This window comes from Acinonyx jubatus, chromosome D1 (assembly GCF_027475565.1).
Source record: "Acinonyx jubatus isolate Ajub_Pintada_27869175 chromosome D1, VMU_Ajub_asm_v1.0, whole genome shotgun sequence".
Lineage (NCBI taxonomy): Eukaryota > Metazoa > Chordata > Mammalia > Carnivora > Felidae > Acinonyx > Acinonyx jubatus.
The window spans coordinates 40,641,950-40,661,241 of record NC_069390.1 but is presented as its reverse complement, the minus strand read 5'-3'; the positions used below and the strand labels follow the sequence as shown (position 1 = coordinate 40,661,241).

General features: G+C 38.7%; 1 protein-coding gene across 2 annotated transcripts in view; it reads right to left on the bottom strand.

The window, feature by feature from the left end:
- Positions 1-202: 202 nt before the first annotated feature.
- TPH1 (tryptophan hydroxylase 1) overlaps positions 203-19,292 on the bottom strand; it is a 33,697-nt gene continuing 14,607 nt past the window's right edge. For both annotated transcript variants that reach the window (XM_027073026.2, XM_027073025.2), the window contains 8 exons: positions 18,729-18,829; positions 15,302-15,369; positions 14,979-15,175; positions 12,168-12,303; positions 11,343-11,469; positions 6,791-6,886; positions 5,854-5,987; positions 203-4,107 (listed from right to left, as the gene is read on the bottom strand). In XM_027073026.2, coding sequence (XP_026928827.2) covers positions 3,933-4,107; positions 5,854-5,987; positions 6,791-6,886; positions 11,343-11,469; positions 12,168-12,303; positions 14,979-15,175; positions 15,302-15,369; positions 18,729-18,829 — 1,034 coding nt within the window. In that variant the 3' untranslated portion in view covers positions 203-3,932. The remainder of the gene's footprint in view (positions 4,108-5,853; positions 5,988-6,790; positions 6,887-11,342; positions 11,470-12,167; positions 12,304-14,978; positions 15,176-15,301; positions 15,370-18,728; positions 18,830-19,292) is intronic.

Sequence of the window (19,292 nt, the reverse complement as noted above, 5' to 3'; positions counted from 1 at the left end):
TGAGAAACATGAGATTGAGACTTTATCAAAAATTCCAAAAGTAGTTACTAAGTTCCAAGTGTGTTGGGTTCCCCTTATATCTCATATTCACAAGCTTTTCAAGAAGTATAGGATGTTATAAATTTCTTAAACTTATAAAATTGCTAATATATATTGAAATCCGTTTTTAACATGTTTGACAAAAAAAGGCTTATTAAGAACATGAATTTTGTGTCCATTTATTATTATCTGCTTGAATAACAAACTTGCAAATCATAAATATATATTACATAGTACAATAAACACTAGACTGAAATGGACCACAGCATCTTTATACATTTCCTAGAAATTACTATATGGACTCTATTATGTGTGCCTTTAAAGAACTCCAGGAATTTTTCCTTTTTCAGTTTTGAAGCCAACTTACAAATTAAGTATAATTGTGTACATTCTGGTGTGTCATTACAATATATAACTCCAAATTACAACATAGGCAGATTAAGAAATATAGGTATTCTGACAACCAGCTAGCTTTTAGAGCTTTCTTCAAAAAGTCAGAAAGATACCACCTACATCTTTAAGTATTAAGTCATTGATTAAGAATTATAAACCAGGGGCGCCTGGGTCGGCTCAGTCGGTTAAGCCGTCGACTTCGGCTCAGGTCATGATCTCTCAGTCCGTGAGTTCGAGCCCCACGTCGGGCTCTGTGCTGACAGCTCAGAACCTGGAGCCCGTTTCAGATTCTGTGTCTCCCTCTCTCTGACCCTCCCCTGTTCATGCTCTGTCTCTCCCTGTCTCAAAAATAAATAAAATGACGGGGCGCCTGGGTGGCGCAGTGGGTTAAGCATCCGACTTCAGCCAGGTCACGATCTCGCGGTCCGGGAGTTCGAGCCCCGTGTCAGGCTCTGGGCTGATGGCTCAGAGCCTGGAGCCTGTTTCCGATTCTGTGTCTCCCTCTCTCTCTGCCCCTCCCCCGTTCATGCTCTGTCTCTCTCTGTCCCAAAAATAAATAAACGTTGAAAAAAAAATTTTTTTTTAAATAAAAAAAATAAATAAAATGTTAAAAAAAATAAAAAAAAAAGAAGCCCTAGCCTTCTGAGATAATTAAAAAAAAAAAAGAATTATAAACCAAACTTTCGACTCAATTCTATTCTCATATTGGAGTAAATATTAACATATTCTTAGATGCCTTAAAGACATATATTTAAAATATTTATTTAAAATTCTAAGACTCTCAGGACTCCTGATGTACCAAATAAATATCACAATCCCAGAGGTTAGAAGAACTAAAATCAATCATTAAATATTTCCATTATTCTGAAGTTATAAGTAATATTGATTGTGCTCTAACACTGATTTTAGTGTGCTTTATGCAGAGTGGTTTTAAATACCACAATCTTAAAATTCAAAAACTATGATTCTTTATACCATGATCAAAGTCATATGAAAATAACCAAATATGATATGCATAACTTGCTATGAATTGTTATCTATCATGGTTTTCTTACAGATTTCCTTGCAACCAAATTCACTAACTATAAACTAGCTAATCAATATTTTAAATGATTTTAGATTGGCTGACTTAGATCTATTACTATCAAAGGTATATTAAGTTACACTTAACTAAAATTATAAGTAATGTAAAAATCTGAAATAGCATGAATTACTCTTCCCAGTTCTATTTCCTTGTATGACCTAAAATAAAAGAAATTTTTTTAAGTTTCTATAATTTCTTTTGTGGCCTTAAAATAAATGAAAAGATCTAGTGGTCTGTTGAGATACAATGTGTTAAATGGTATACCATTTGACTATTAATGTGAAAAAAAGTAAAGACAGTTTTTTAAGTACCTGATTAAGAATGAATAATTGGCTAAAAATATGACCCATAATATATCATTAACAGAAGTGACATCACTGGGAGAGGAACCTGGTGGGGTGTAATATTCAGGTGATCCTGAGGTTTTTATTCATGGGTTCTTTTTTTTTTAACCTACTGAGTGTGAGATACTTGGCAGGTCTACTGTGTTGTATAAACCCGTTTCATTCTATGTGGATGGTACCACAAGAAGTTGTACAACATTGGCCTGATTTATGGGACATCTAGATGGAAAATATCTAGCAGGCAGATGGACTTAAGAGGCAAAAATTCAACAAAGATCTCAAGGTTAGAATTGCAAACACGGGAGTCATACAAAATAATAATTGAAGTCATGGATGTGGATAACATTTCCCATAAAGAGATGGCAGAAAGAGAAGACCAAAGACAGAAGAAACTTGAGGAGGGAGTGGGGAAGAGAAAAGGAGCAAATTAAACAGATACAGCACATATTGAGGAGTCCAGCTTCACCTGCTTGTATCAGGCCCATTCCCTGTACTACACAGCAGACACCACATAAAAACCAGTCCTTGCACCCTTGCATTATTAGTGTCAGACCTAAAATGGTCTTCTTGACCTTTCTCATATCCCATTTCCTCAGCCGTTTCCCCACCCTCCACCCTTATGCCTTGACTCCCTATTTACAGTCTCACCTTAAACCTTGGAAATGAAGTGCCCAACATCAGTTTTCCAACATTAACTTTGTGCTTCTCTCACCTGTCTCAGTTTGAACTCTCCATTTGACAATATCATCTTCTGCTAACCTAAGGGCAAATCCCATCATGATATGCTACACGTCTGAGTATAGGGCCTTGCAAATGCCCGGCTTCCAAGTTCCCCGTTGGACCCATGAGTAGAACAGATAATCTGAAACAAAATCAGCATGGGCATCTGGGTGGCTCAGTCAGCATCTGGCTTTGGCTCAGGTCATGATATCATGGTTCGTGGGTTTGAGCCCCGCAGTGGGTTCTGTGCTGACAGCTCAGAGCCTGGAGCCTGCTTCAGATTCTGTGTCTCCGTCTCTCTCTGCCCCTCCCCTGCTCATGCCCTGTTTCTCTGTCTCAAAAATAAAATAAACGTTTAAAAAAAGTTTTAAAACAAAACCAGCATCATGCAGTGCCTTAGAAAACAAAGGGTCTCACTCAAGGAGGATGGTCACATGGGAAGGGGCTCCCTAGTGCCCACCAAATAAAGTCCCAAATTCATAACCTGGTCTTGAGGATGATGCCCTAATCAACCTTTCCAGATTTAGCTACTCCTATTTCCTTACAAGATACCATCCTTGAAACTAGACTACTTGTTCTTTATGAGGTGTGCTTCATGTGGAAAGGTCTCTATACTTCTGCCCATGCTAGCAGTGGAGACAGTGGGTCTCCTATTAACTTTATGGCTCTGAATGCGATCAAGCTTGGCACAAATCCAATGATAAGTAAGATACTTTAGAAATAAAAGGATCTTAGGTATCAATATGGGTCAGCTCCATGATACCCACCAAGGCATTTTAAATGATCATAAAGGTCATTTTACTCAAGAAAAATTAGGGAAAAGAGAATCAAGCTGGTATTAGATCTATCCATGGGGTTAAAAAACTTCTCTATAAAACATGAGTGGTCAGTCAGGGGTGCCTGGGTGGCTCAGTTGGTTCAGCGTCCAACTTCGGCCCAGGTCATGATCTCACGGTTTGTGGGCTCAAGCCCCACAAACCGGGCTCTGTGCTGACAGCTTGCTCAGAGCCTGGAGCCTGCTTCAGATTCTGTGTTTCCTTCTCTCTCTGCCCCTCCCCCACTCACTCTCTGTCTCTGTCTCTCAAAAATAAACAAAATGTTTAAAAAAAAAATTTTTTTAAACGAGTGGTCAATGAATTGTATGGTATGTGAATCATACTTCACTAAGCTGTTACAAAAAAAAAAAAAAAATAGGTACTGGTATAGAGTATCCAGGTACAAATTTCCAAAGAACTAATTAAGGAATGGGAGTAGAGAATGTTGTTTGGCTACTGTCCCTCCATGACCAGGTCTTCAAGAAAAGCAGGAGCTGGCCCACAGGCCTCTGAATTGGCGCTCAGATGCTCTCAGGATCAGATGCTCAGCTGCTTGCTGACCTTCGCAAGGGCATCACTGACAACATCAAGATCATGCTGCAGTTCATTCATGGCACTGGTTATGCTCTTGGTGTCTTTCAGGATCTGAATACTCCGTGTATATGGATTATACTTCACTCCAAACGGACGCTTAATTGTTTTGGTAAATTCTCTATTGAAGAAAACAAGTAAGAGGCAATCAATTTCTAGGAGGCAGAATGATGAAAATGGAATGAGCAATAGCAAACCTATTTCACACACTAGACAAAAGACACAGCCAATTTGACCTATTTCCCTACACTGCCTGTGCAGAGATCCCCTGGAATCCTACACAGGTAGGAAACCTAAAATTGTCATAGACACATCCACCCCTGCATTTCTAGGGAAAGATCCTGTGGATGACTGTATTAATGATGTATTCCTTTATATATCTCTTGGCTACGCTAAGGAGACCAACTACAGTAGCTTTATCAGTAGACAACGGTAGCCCTTGACCACCTAGTAACAGACTCCTCAGCTGTGATTTACATAACTACAGCTATACACACACAAACACACATACATGGAAACAGGCCAGAAACAGGCCAGGAGGCCTGCCTCCTGCACATGGACATTCTTTCTGTTTAGAATGTCATCCTCTAGCCTCTTCTCAAATGACCTAACTTCTACCCTTTCTTCACACATTAAAGTTCTGCCTTCTTTATCAGGCCAACATTTGAACCTCTCATTTGGCACCCCCAAGAACAATTGTGTTCAGGACCCCTAGGAACACACCTGAAGACAGCTGTACAGGAGTAAGGGCTGAAATGCAGCTTGCAATCCAACTGGTCTACCCAGAAGGGACCCCTTTTTCTAGTCTGCAAAAGGGGGTCATATGTGTTAGAGGAAGCCCTGCTAGTATTGTTATTTGGTTCTGTGCATGGCCTAACTCCTCAAGTAACAGAAAATCCCTGGAAGACAAGGAGCATGTCTTAAACCCCCATCTATCCCACAACGATCTCACAATGTGACCTCATGACACCTTCCAACAAATGTTTTGTTAATTCTGCTTCTATAGTCCTACAGTCTTGGCCCAGGCCCTTATTTTCACCTGAAGTATTACAAAAATCTCCTAAGTAGTTTCTCTGCCTCCAATGTTCTTCTTTCTTAACAATACACTTAGCTGATCAATAGTTAAATAACACATAGCTTGATTGCATCACACTCTTGTATGTTTCCATCTCCTTACCTTTTTTATGCTGTTCCTTAGCCTAAAACTTAACATACCTAAATCCTATTTATCCTCCAAGTGCTTTTTCAGATGTCATTACGCTTTCCCTGTTCCTCCATTTGGAACAAATTGCTCCTGAATAAAATGGAGAACAAAGTTTCATCTGTATCACTGTAAGGCTTCCTATGTTGTTACGTAGCAATTTGTATATAGTTTATTTTTCCTATTAGATTATAAACTCTGATGAGGAGAAACCAATTTCTCAATGTATCTGATTCATATATGCAGTCACCAAACATCACCATAAACAACATACTCTAAATATTTGTTGTGAAAGGGAGATCTATCACAGGCAGAAGGTACCTAGTAGGCTTCTAATTATCCAGCTGCTTACTTCTGTGATTTGTTACCATTATTGGACCTATATTTTTCTTTAATCTTTTTATTTATTTATTTATTTATTTTTATTATTATTATTTTAGAGAGAGAGGTCACGCGAGTGGGGGAGGGGGCAGAGGAAGAGAGAGAGAAAATCCCAAGCGGACTCCATGCTCAACACAGAGCCTGACATGGGGCTTGATCCCATGACCCTGGGATGATGACCTGAGCCAAAATCAAGAGTCAGATACTCAGCGGACTGAGTCACCCAGGCGCCCCTGGACTTATCTTTTGCAGAGGAACGTTAGGCATGAGGAAGATATACTTTACCTCATCTTCTCTTTTGCATCTTCAAAGCTTTCAGATACAAAGTACACATCCTGAAAAGTTGTGATGCGACACTCCTGTTTGCAGGTAATCTTGGGATCAAAGGGCTTTACTTTGGCATGTCCAGAAAGTGAATGCTAGAAGATAGTCAGTGAATCAAAGAATATTGTCTAATTTTATGGATCACATCCTACACACAACCACCACAATCAGCACACCTCTGAATGTATTAATGCAATGGCCCCAACCTACAATTCCAAACTTATTTCCTACAGCATTATTTAACCCACAATATACTTCAGCAAAACAAACTGCTGTTCCCCATAAGTGCCCCAAGATCATCCCATAGCATTGTTCTAACGCACTTTCCATGTAAGAGCCCCCCAGTGATCTTTATTTATGTATTCCTGCATTAGGACACCTACTTTCCATCCTGTACTAGTTATTCCTATACATGACTGTACCCACCATCAGGTCGTAGGCTCCTTGAGAGCAAGACAGTACCATGGACAGTGTTTCACACACACCCATTACTCAACAAACATACTTAGTTCATTCCTTTATTGGATAAATAATCAATCTCAAAGAATTCTCTAGAATTTAGGAGAAGTTATTGCTAGCACACTAAAAATGATGAGAGAACAGCAAGACTTTGCAAGCAAAAGCTCTAAAGTACTTTTTATTTAAAAGATATATCTATAGTGTGTCAACTATACTCAAAAAAAGAGAAATTAAGTAATTAAAGTCCACATATAAGTAAAAAAACAATTTAAGATATCACTATAAACTTGGGAAATAGAGAAAATTGTCTCTTAAGTAACGTTTATTGCCACCCCAAGTATTTTCCATAGTAGACACTTGTTCAAATCCAAAAACTCTTTCTGGTCGTATCAATCATATTAAGTGAACATGACTATATGCAGAGGTTTACAGCTCTTACTTTAAGTTCACTGATCGAAGAAAGTAATCCAGCACCAAAGACTCGCAACTGCCCATCTTGTTTACAGAGACCAAACTCCACAGTGAAAAAGTAGCACTGCAAAAGGACATTGATATTACTTTCACATCCTGAATTAGCTCAATTTAAAACAAACTGCAACCCTTAGAGATTGACCCAAAGTGTCCTGGAATTAAGTTCAAGACCCCCAGACCAGTTCACAAGTATTTCTACAATCTGGGCTTGTTCTAAGGTAGCCCCTCTCAAACTGCTGTTCCCAGGACTCTTACACACTCTTAAAAATTACTCAGGACCTGAAAGATCTTTTGTTTATGTGGGTTACAGCTTACTATATTTATGGCAGTAAAAGTTAAAACTGAAAACATTTACATGTTTACTGATTAAATTTAAAATGTAATAAACCATGTTATGGTAACATAACAATTTAATGCAAAGTGACTTATATTGTACAAAACAAAAAAGAGTCAGGAAAAAGGCATTGTTTTACATTGCTCTAAATCTTTTTTAACATCTGGATAGATATTATTTAATGTCTGGCTGGAAAGCAAGATGGATTCTCACATCTGCTACTGCATTTAACCTGTTGCAATATGTTGTTTTGGTTCAAGTATACGAAGAGAATTCAGCCTCACACAGAAAAGTAGTTGGAAGAAGGCTAAATATTTTAATAGCCTTTTCAGATAATTGTGGGTATTCTTCTTTGACACATCAGAACTCAAGTGGCAATTTCTTAGAGTTCAGCTGTAGTATGGAGTCTGAAACTATATCAATGAACTCTAGCCTTTCTTATATTGAAAGCCACTTTGCACTCTGAGTGGGTCTTTCACTTAAGGACCCTGTGCAAGGGTTGCAGGGACTCTAGGGGGTCCCTGACCCACAACTAGAGAAGCACTGTTCTAATCATCTAGCCTATTTCATACTATCTCCTCGACCCTAACACATGCTGCTCCAGCTTCTCGTCATTTCCCCAGACACACCAAGCACCTCCTGTCTTCCCTTGTGTGCACTCATCCAGAGATGCTCTTCCTCCCTTTCTTGGCAGGTGAAAACATGACTCATCTTCCCTGGGCTAGTCCAGATGTTTCTCTTCCATGAAACTTCCCCCAAGCAGTTCTCTGTCCTCCCAGACCACTCTGCCTGAACTTCGCTGTACAGTTCATCCCATCCTAACACAACAGCTTCCTCAAGTAGCGTATAAATTCCTTGAAGGCAGGAACCAGGCCTTCCTCATCTTTGTATTTCCAGGACGACATCTTGTACCTAGTGCTCAAAGAATATTTTTAGCATCATCTTTAGAGGGCCTATCATTTTTACCAAAGAAATATCTACAAACTATTGTTATTGAACTCTAGTGTTTCTCTACCATTTTTTAAGGCCCATGTCTCCTTTTGATGAACCTTAAAAATCTTACATCCTCCTTTAATGTTATTGAAATCATTTAAATTACCAATTTTGATGCCTTTGATTTCCTTTTGTTGTCTGATTGCTGATGCTAGAACTTCCAACTTTATGTTAAACAACAGAGGTGAGAGTGGACATCCCTGTCCTGTTCCTGATCTCACAGGGGAAAGCTCTCAGTTTTTCCCCATTGAGGATGATATTAGCTGTGGGCTTTTCATAACTGGCTTTTATGATATTTAAGTATGTTCCTTCATTCCCAACTTTCTCAAGGGTTTTTATTAAGAAAGGATGCTGAATTTTGTCAAATGTTTTTTCTGCATCGATTACCAGGATCATATGGTTCTTATCTTTTCTTTTATTAATGTGATGTATCACATTGATTGGTTTGCAAATGTTGAACCAGCCCTGCAGCCCAGGAATGAATCCCACTTGATCATGGTATATAATTCTTTTTATATGCTGTTGAATTCGATTTGCTAGTATCTTGTTGAGAATTTTCGCATCCATATTCATCAGGGATATTGGCCTGTAGTTCTCTTTTTTTGCTGGGTCTCTGTCTGGTTTGGGAATCAAAGTTATGCTGGCTTCATAGAAGGAGTCTGGAAGGTTTCCTTCCCTTTCTATTTTTTGGAACAGCTTGAGAAGGATAGGTATTATCTCTGCTTTAAATGTCTGGTAGAATTCCCCAAGGAAGCCATCTGGTCCTGGACTCTTATTTGTTGGGAAATTTTTGATAACTGATTCAATTTCTTCGCTGTTATGGGCCTGTTCAAGTTTTCTATTTCTTCCTGTTTGAGTTTTGGAAGCGGGTGGGTGCTTAGGAATTTCTCCATTTCTTCCAGGTTGTCCAGCTTGCTGGCATATAATTTTTCATAGTATTCCCTGATAATTGCTTATATTTCTGAGGGATTGGTTGTAATAATTCCATTTTCATTCATGATTTTAGCTATTTGGGTCATCTCCCTTTTCTTTTTGAGAAGCCTGGTAAGAGGACTGGCAAAGATGAAGTCAAGCTTTCACATTTTGCAGATGACATGATATACATGGAAAACCCAATAGACTCCACCAGAAGTCTGCTAGAACTGATACATGAATTCAGCAAAGTCACAGGATACAAAATTAATGTACAGGAATCAGTTGCATTCTTATACACTAATAATAAAGCAACAGAAAGGCAAATAAAGAAACTGATCCCATTCACAACTGCACCAAGAATCACAAAATACCTAGGAATAAACCTAACCAAAGATGTAAAAGATCTGTATGCTGAGAACTATAGAAAGCTTATGAAAGAAATTGAAGAAGATACAAAGAAATGGAAAAACATTCCGTGCTCATGGATTGGAAGAATAAATATTGTTAAAATGTCAATACTACCCAAAGCAATCTATGCATTCAATGCAATCCCAATCAAAATTGCACCAGCATTCTTCTTGAAGCTAGAACAAGAAATCCTAAAATTTGCATGGAACCACAAAAGACCCCGAACAGCCAAAGTAATACTGAAGAAGAAGACCAAAGCGGGAGGCATCACAATCCCAGACTTTAGCCTCTACTACAAAGCTGTAATCATTAAGACAGCATGGTATTGACCCCAAAACAAACACCTAGCCCAATGGAATAGAATAGAGACTCCGGAATTGGACCCACAAAAGTATGGCCAACTAATCTTTGACAAAGCAGGAAAGAATATCCAATGCAAAAAAAAAGACAGTCTCTTTAACAAATGGTGCTGGGAGAACTGGACAGCAACATGCAAAAGAATGAAACTGGACCACTTTCTTACACCATTCACAAAGATGAACTCAAAATGGATGAAGGACCTGAATATGAGACAGGAAACCATCAAAACCCTAGAGGAGAAAAGAGGAAAAAACCTCTCTGACCTCAGCCGCAGCAATTTCTTACTTGACACACCTCCACAGGCAAGGGAATTAAAAGCAAAAATGAACTATTGGGACCTCATGAAGATAAAAAGCTTCTGCACTGCAAAGGAAACAATCAACAACACTAAAAGGCAACCAACGGAATGGGAAAAGATATTTGCAAATGACATATCAGACAAAGGGCTAGTATCCAAAATCCATAAGAACTCACCAAACTCCACACCCAAAAATCAAATAATCCAGTGAAGAAATGGGCAGAAGACATGAATAGACACTTCTCTAAAGAAGACATCCAGACGGCCAACAGGCACATGAAAAGATGCTCAACGTCACTCCTCATCAGGGAAACACAAATCAAAACCACACTGAGATATTACCTCACACAGGTCAGAGTGGCTAAAATGAACAAATCAGGAAACTACAGATGCTGGAGAGGATGTGGAGAAACAGGAACCCTCTTGCACTGTTGGTGGGAATGCAAACTGGTGCAGCCACTCTGGAAAACAGGGTGGAGGTTCCTCAAAAAGTTAAAAATAGATCTACCCTATGACCCAGCAATAGCACTGATAGGAATTTGCCCAAGGGATACAGGAGTGCTGATGCATAGGGGCACTTGTACCCCAATGTTTATAGCAACACTTTCAACAATAGCCAAATTATGGAAAGAGCCTAAATGTCCATCAACTGATGAATGGATAAAGAAATTGTGGTTTATATACACAATGGAATACTACGTGGCAATGAGAAAGAATGAAATATGGCCTTTTGTAGCAACGTGGATGGAACTGGAGAGTGTTATGCTAAGTGAAATAAGTCATACAGAGAAAGACAGATATCATATGTTTTTACTCTTATGTGGATCCTGAGAAACTTAACAGAAGATCATGGGGGGAGGGGAGGGAAAAAAAAAAGGTTAGAGAGGGAGGGAGCCAAATCATAAGAGACTCTTAAAAACTGAGAATAAACTGAGGGTTGATGGGGGGTGGGAGGGAGGCGAAAGTGGGTGATGGGCATTGAGGAGGGCACCTGTTGGGATGAGCACTGGGTGTTGTAAGTGTTGTATGGAAACCAATTTGACAATAAATCTCATATTAAAAATAAATAAATAAATAAATAAATAAATAAGAAATCATTTAAATTAAATTAAATATGAACAAAGACAAATCTAACAGCCATCTTGAGTCTGACACTCACATCCCACCCCAGATAAGAATTACTGATCTACACAGCTATTTTCAGATTTATACCGTTGCCAGTTTTTGAACAGCCTCCTCTGAAGCTCCAAGAGAAGCCAGGCCAATTTCTTGGGAGAACTGAGCAAAACTAGGTTCAGCCAACAGGGGGACATGACCTAAGAGTTCATGGCAGGTATCTCTGAAAAAGAGGTACAAGTTTGTCACACTGTGATGCTTATGTCACACATAAATGCAAAATCAACAGTTCAATCAAGCCAGAATCTCATCTTCCTTCTATTCAGGTGGTATTACTTGGAAATAGATCACAAAGGACACTAACAATGTAGCAGAGAAACTATTTTGGTTCAAAACCTAGGCCACTCAGAAACATACACACATAGGATACCCATAGACATGTGCCCCCCACACCCCCACCAAATTAAGTCTCTGCTCAAATTTCACCTTCTCAGTGAGTCCTTGTCTGATCACCCTTTTCAAAACAGAAACACTCCACACATAACACTTTTTTCCTCCTGCTCTGCTTTACTTTTCTCCATAGCACTTTTCACCATCAAATATAATATGTTATTTACTTGTTTATTATCCTTATCCCCCATTGGAATATAAATTCTATGAAGGCAGAAATTTCTGCCTGATTTTTTTCAATGCTACACTCCCTATGCTTAGGATAGCACCTGGCACCTAACAGGTTGTCAGTTACTAATAGTAATGCTAATGGCTAACATATGCAGAGCATGGAGCATGTATCATGTGCCAGGCATTATTCTCAATGCTTCACATGCGTTCATTCATTTAATCTTCACACAAAACTCATGACATGAGTACCACTATGACAAATACTATTTGATGAATGAAGGCTGAAGTAGAAGTACTCACGGCTCTGGGGTATAGAGAGGGTCTGAACTGTGTCTCACATACTGTGTGCAGTGAAAAACTCGAAAGGCTAAACCTGATAAGAAATCTCTTGGTGATAAGTAACCAGCCACAGGACGGATGGAAAAACCTGTGCGCTCTGCAAAGCAAAGGAGAAAATGAAGAAAATCTTCACCCAAACAGACCAGTTACCGCCACGCTTTAATACTGCCAGTGGTACCAAGTAACACTTTGAGGGAGAACATGGAAACTAAAATGTGTCATGTGTGCACTAAGGGGAAGTGATAATTATTAAGCACTTACTATGGTCAGGCAATGAGTTAGACCTTATACATCATACCCCCTTTCATGTTTGCAATTTGAATTAAAGTTTATTCTCCTCATTGTGATGACTATAAAACCAAGGCTCAGAGACTTAGTAAGTATCCAAGGTCACACAGTAGATAATAAAAGTAGAAAGGGAGCCCAAGTCTCCTTATATTACACCTTATTGTCTCCCTAAAGGGTTTAGAATATCTCTTAGACAATCTTACTTCCTTTTGCAAAAAAAAAAAAAAAAAAAAAAAAAAAAAACTAAGAAGATCTATTAATTGAAATCAGAACGATTTTTTAATCCATGCCATTTTTAGCCAGTATTACCTCTTGCAAAGTAGTTTCTATACTTTCTCTAAACTGGATGGTGCTCGTTTATTCCCCAACAGCTATAACTGCGTATGCCCTCTATAAAAAGAGACCAGCCAGTAGGCCACAGTGGCTCAGGGGAACTCTATAAGCTCTACTCTTTCCATTCATTTCAAACCCTCACCCTCTGATCTTCCAGTTCCACCCCGTTGCTTTGTACTTGGATTCTCCCACTCTGATGGGTAGATTTCATGGTCCAATAGAACTCTCCATGATAATGTAAATGTTCTATATCTAGGCTGCCCAATAGGGTAGCCACTAACCACATATGGCTATTAAGCACTTGAAATGTGGCTAGGGTGGATAGAAAACTAACATTTTGATTTATATTAATTTGAATTATTTAAGCAACCACATGTGTCTAGGGACTACCATATTTGACAGTGCAGAGAACTCCTTCCAACTGATGTTTTGTTTGAAGTATCATTTAAGTTTGGTTTCCCTCTTTGGCAGTTTCTCTTGAAACACCTGTAGCAACATGTTCTGCAGACAATTCAAGCTCCAGACCCCAAGTGAATAGCTTTCAGTTTTGTACCCATAACAAAATATTTCCTCCAAATCTCAAGCAAATTTAATTTGATAACTTCCATAGCATATACTTGTCCATCTTTGTAAGACCCACGAGGTCATGTGCATTGGTTCTCTGTCATCCTTCATCACTATTTTTTAAATCTGGTTTTTATAGGAACCATGTACATGAAATCTTCCCTTGTAAAACTATCATGCCTTTTCCTGTTTAGTTCTTAGTTTTGCGCATAGTGGTTGACTAATAAGAATTATGGAGCTGAGTAAATTCATAGACTTTTATGACAATCTATGTAAGAAATTCAGTGATAGGAATTTCAGACCACGGTGGAAATAAACTAAACCATTTGAGTGAAAAGCATAACTTCTATTTGTTCCCTGAGATCAAAGGGGATATATATTTTTCTTACATACTGTAAACCCTGGAAATTACTGATCATGTTATATCCTAAACTAGCTAGAAAAAATAAGGAAACCTGCACCAAATAAGCATGAAGAACTAAAAGGAAAAAAATTAACCTACTCTGTTAATGCCTCTACTTGCTCATCTTCCTTGGGAAACTGATAGAGTCTTAGTGTGGAAAGGAGCTTCAGAGATCATTTACACCAATCTTCCCCTAAGAAGCCTGAATCTCCTCTACCATATCCCAGACAAGTGGGTATAGAGCTTTTGTATGAAAACCTCTGGGGAGGCAGAAATAATCATCTCATGAGCCTGTTCCATTTCTAAATGGCTCTTTTAACACAACGTCTTCTCCATTTTGAGCCAAAAGCTTGCAGTTTCAATCCAATTGTCATTTACTTTAGGACCACATAGTAATTCCTCTCTTACATAAGATGATCATCTGGTACCTAAATAAAGCTATAATGTCCTCTAAATCTCCAGGCTAAATATCCTAAGAGTCCTCCAAATTTTATTTATATACTATGTTTTCCAATCCCCTTATAATTCTGCTCACTTTCCTCTACACTGGCTCCAGGTTATGATTGTCCCTCTTCAAATGGGGTGCCTCATACTGGATCCAATACTCCAGGACGGAGTAAGGAAAATCTGACCTCCTATGTACTTGACTTTCTTCTTCTTTAACAATTTTTTAAGTTTATTTATTTATTTTAAGACAGAGAAAGAGAATGTAAGTGGACGAGTGACAGAGAGAGAGGGAGAGAGAGAATCCCATGCAGGCTCTGCACTGTTGGTGCAGAGCCTAATGCGGGGCTTGAACCCACAAACCATGAGACCATGACCTGAGCTGAAGTCGGACATTTAACTGACTAAGCCACCCAGGAGCCCCTTGACTTTATTCTTTTATTAAAAATTCTGTCATGGATGGGGCTCCTGGGTGGTTCAATTTGCTAAATGTCCGACTTCGGCTCAGGTCATGATCTCGCGGTTCATGAGTTCAAGCCCCATGTCGGGCTCTGTGCTGACAGCTCAGAGCCTGGAGCCTGCTTCGGATTCTGTGTCTCCCTCTCTCTCTGCGCCTCTCCTGCTCACGCTCTGTCTCTCTCTCTCTCTCGAAAATAAACATTAAAAAAATTTTTTTTAATTCTGTCATGATCACAACAGAGTTCAACATTCCCCTTACAAAAAAGTAATGCACTTATTACCTTTTAAAAAGTTTGAGACATCTTCCAATTGTGGGATATTATCTTCCCGGTATCCACAATAGTTAGAAAGCAAAGGTAAGTTTTTGAGATACTCTCTGCAGGCATGGGTTGGGTAAAGTTTGTTCAGCTCTCGGAACACGGTTCCCCAGGTCTTAATCTCCTCTTCAGTGAATTCAACCTTGGGAATGGGGTCTCCACTAATGAGACACAGATGTTAGTTTGAATTAGCATTCAATAAATAGTAGCACTCACTTTCTATTTACTAAATGAGTATAACTTATTCTATTCATTTATTTTATATGTGTTATTTATAATATACTTACTGCTTATAGTTCATAGCCAAGTCTGCAAAATACTTTCGTCTTTTACGGTAGACATTGTCTTTGAAGCCCTGATAATTAAAGAAAAGTTTTTAAATATCCACCCTAAAAAATACTTGACAAATGATCTTTAGGAAACATTTCACTTTTACTCAAGCTATGAAATTAAAGGGCTACAGAATTATTTTGAGTAAGCATTGTTTAGAAATTAATGATCATTTTTATTTTAAAGTCGATGTTACATGAAAGCTTTATTCGATAGTTGCTACCAGGACAAAAGATTCTATAGATAAAAAGACACAAAAATCCTATAGTGGCTACAAAAATAAAATAGTTTGAGGAATAAGAAAAGCAGCATCCTAGTTAAATACACAACTCTTTACCAAGGGTGAGATTCTTTTTTTCTTAATCGTTTGACTACATCTTCAGTTATAGTTTCCTGTAATAGTAATTACTAATAAAATAGTAGTTAATACACAAAATCATGACAACTTAATCTAGCCTTAGATTTTATCGCAAAATGCAAACATAATCATATTTGCAAAGGCAAACAATGATAATAAAAAGATAACATAGTAACATTAGACTCTATACCTAGGAAAAAATTTTTTAAAAAATAGATAAAATAAGACATCAAAATGCAAAACCCAGGAGAAAACAGCCAATAATGCAAAATAGGAAACAAGGGGAGAATGAAAGGGGAGAATGAGTCTCCTTCTCTTTAACACAGATTAACAAACCCCTACTATGCACCTGGCCTTGTGGTAAAATCCAGAGAAACAAATATGAATGAAGCACAATCTGAGTCTTCAAGGAGTTTATATCCACCAATTATTATGAAACAATATGATAACTGCCTTATTAGAGATATGCACAAAATGCCACTGGGACTCAAAAGAGAAACTTTGAAAGAGAGAGAAAGTCCCAACCCAGACAGTATGTGAAAGAGTATGGGGGACGGGGGGGTAGGTCAGGAAAGGTTTCCCAATAACGACTCCTAAGCTAAGTCTCAAAAGAGGAAAGGAGATAGCTGGATGGAAAAGGCCAGAAAGGACAGCAGCAGTGACAGTGCAGAGCTGAAAAACAGCATTCTGGGCCTAGGGAAACAGGAGCAACCCAGTGTTGCTGGAGTTTGGAGGAGGAGGTGGGGCATGGAGTGGACTGGTTTGAGGTCTGCTAGTAAAGGTCTGAAACAGCCTGGATTCCATCTTTGGGTAATGGGAAGCCACTGGTGATTTCTATAAATCAATCAATCAATCAGTGAGTGAGTGAGTGAGTGAGTAACAGCTTTATTGATATAATTCACACACCATAAAATCTTAAAGTGTACAGAGTAGTGATTTTTAGTACATTCACAGTGTTGTGCAACTACCTCTACTATGATTTCAAAAAATGTTTATCCCCAAAAGAAACACCATACTCATTCACAAACTCTCCCCATTTCCCTTCAGCTTCAGACCCTGGCAGCCACTAATCTACTTTCTGTTTCTATGAATTTGCATATTCTGGGCATTTTATATAAAAAGAATCATATAACATATGGTCTTTTGTGACCGGCTTCTTTTACTATCAGTTTTCAAGGTTCATTCATATTGTAGCATATATCAGTATTTCATGCTTTTTTATGGCCAATAATATTATATTTTCGGGACAGATCAAACTTTACTTGTCTATTCACTAGTGGATGGACCACTTTTTGCCGCTATGAACATTTGTGTACAAGTTTTTGCGTGGACATATGTTTTCAATTTTCTTAGATGTGTACCTAGGTATCAGTGGTGATCTTTAGTCAGAAAAGGGATAATGATCATCCTGAGGTTTTATTTTTTTTTTTAACGTTTATTTATTTTTGAGACAGAGAGAGACAGAGCATGAACGGGGGAGGGGCAGAGAGAGAGGGAGACACAGAATCGGAAGCAGGGTCCAGGCTCTGAGCCGTCAGCCCAGAGCCCAACGCGGGGCTCGAACTCACGGACCATGAGATCGTGACCTGAGTTGAAGTCGGACGCTTAACCGACTGAGCCACCCAGGCACCCTGTTTCTTTTTTTTTATTTTTTTTTTATTATTTTTTTTAATTTTTCATCCTGAGGTTTTAGATTGCTCTAGTGACTATGAGGAGTATGGGTTTAAGGTGGCAAGCTGGAAGCTGGGAGATGAGTTAAAGGTGTGGTATAAATAAGGAACAAATTTAAGCAATATTTAGGATATCAAAATCAGCAGTACTTGGTAGTAGATAAGTAAAACTGACTTAGTCACCTCTCCGTAAACATGACCCAGATTTTCTTGCCTCTGACCCTTTGCTCATGTTGCAATGAATTATCTTTCCTCTCCATCTCTTCCCTACCAAAATCCTTCAAAGCCTAGTTAAGAGGTTGACCTCTGACCTCTTCAACCAGACGTGTTTGTCCTCTTGTGTACATCTCAAAGCAATTTATCCGTGCCACTTAGCACTTTTCACAATTTGATCTTGTGTTTATTCATATATGTGTGCTTTATCTTTCCAACTGAGCAAGTACAGCAATGTATTAATCCCAATTAATAAGTTGCCTAATAAGATATTATAGAAAAAAAAATAGGCAGATCAGCTAAGGACTGGCTATGGCAATACACAGTCAATGTATACAGCTAGTAAGTGGCAGATCAAAACCTTGGTGTTGACTCCAGAATTGCGATCTTTTTTCTCCACCTTCCCAGGACCGAAGAGCTCCATAAACAACCCTGATGCTTTGGGCTTACTAATTCTCCAACTCATGCCTATACTGTCTCCCAGGTAATTTTCCAAAGAAACAATTTCGTAGTTCATGAACCACCTAATAAATCAATCATGCTGGACAGTCTTTCTCGCTCCTATCTTTACATGCCTTTCCAACAATCCATGCCCCACTTTAGTAAAAACTGCTGCAGGGGCGCCTGGGTGGGACAGTCAGTTGAGCATCCGACTTCAGCTCAGGTCATGATCTCACAGTTTGTGAGTTCGAGCCCTGCATCAAGCTCTGTGCTGACAGCTCAGAGCCTGAAGCCTGCTTCCAATTCTGTGTCTCCTTCTCTCTCTGTCCCTCTCCCCCGCATGCTCTGTCTCTTTCTCTCAGATATAAATAAAACATTAAAAATAAATAAATAGATAAATAAATAAATAAAAACTGCTTCAGATTCTGTCTTCATTTTAGAATAACTTTTGGAATAGCTCTTAGTAATAGGAATGCCAGGCATGCGACAGGTGTTTTGGAGCCACTGAGGTTGGATGGTCTTCAGGCCTTTAGTCTGGATTCCACCAACAAGGAAGACTACCAGAACTTCCCAAAATCCAGAGTGAAACAAGATCCTATTTAGTCTAGAATAACCACAATCTCCAAAAAAAGAAAATAGTTTCCCTTAATTTTTAGTTTGCTTTAAAATATTCTCTTGAAAAGATTTATTAAAGATACTTACAGGATGGTCTGCATCCAGTTCAGATCCATACATCAGAACTCTGTTGGCACAATGATCCAGGTCAGAAATCTTCTTTGGAAACCAAGGAACAGTTTCCATACCTGCAAAATACAAAACCACTGAATGTGGAATAGATGATCTTAAATAAGGCAAGAAGGAAGAAGAAATTAAGAAAGTCATGGATACATTTGGAGGAGATTTTTATTTTATTTTATTTATTTTTTTATTTTTTTAACGTTTATTTATTTTTGAGACAGAGAGAGACAGAGCATGAACGGGGGAGGGTCAGAGAGAGGGAGACACAGAATCTGAAACAGGCTCCAGGCTCTGAGCTGTCAGCACACAGCCCGACGCGGGGCTTGAACTCACTGACCGCAAGATCATGACCTGAGCCGAAGTCGGCCGCTTAACCGACTGAGCCACCCAGGCGCCCCTGGAGGAGATTTTTAATTTTAGCTTGTACTTTGAGGCAAAATTTATACAAGTATATTGCTCTATCTCTTAATAAGTAAAGTTTATCCAAAATTTTTGAGCTTAAAACTTTTTTTGATTTCCTTGAGTTCC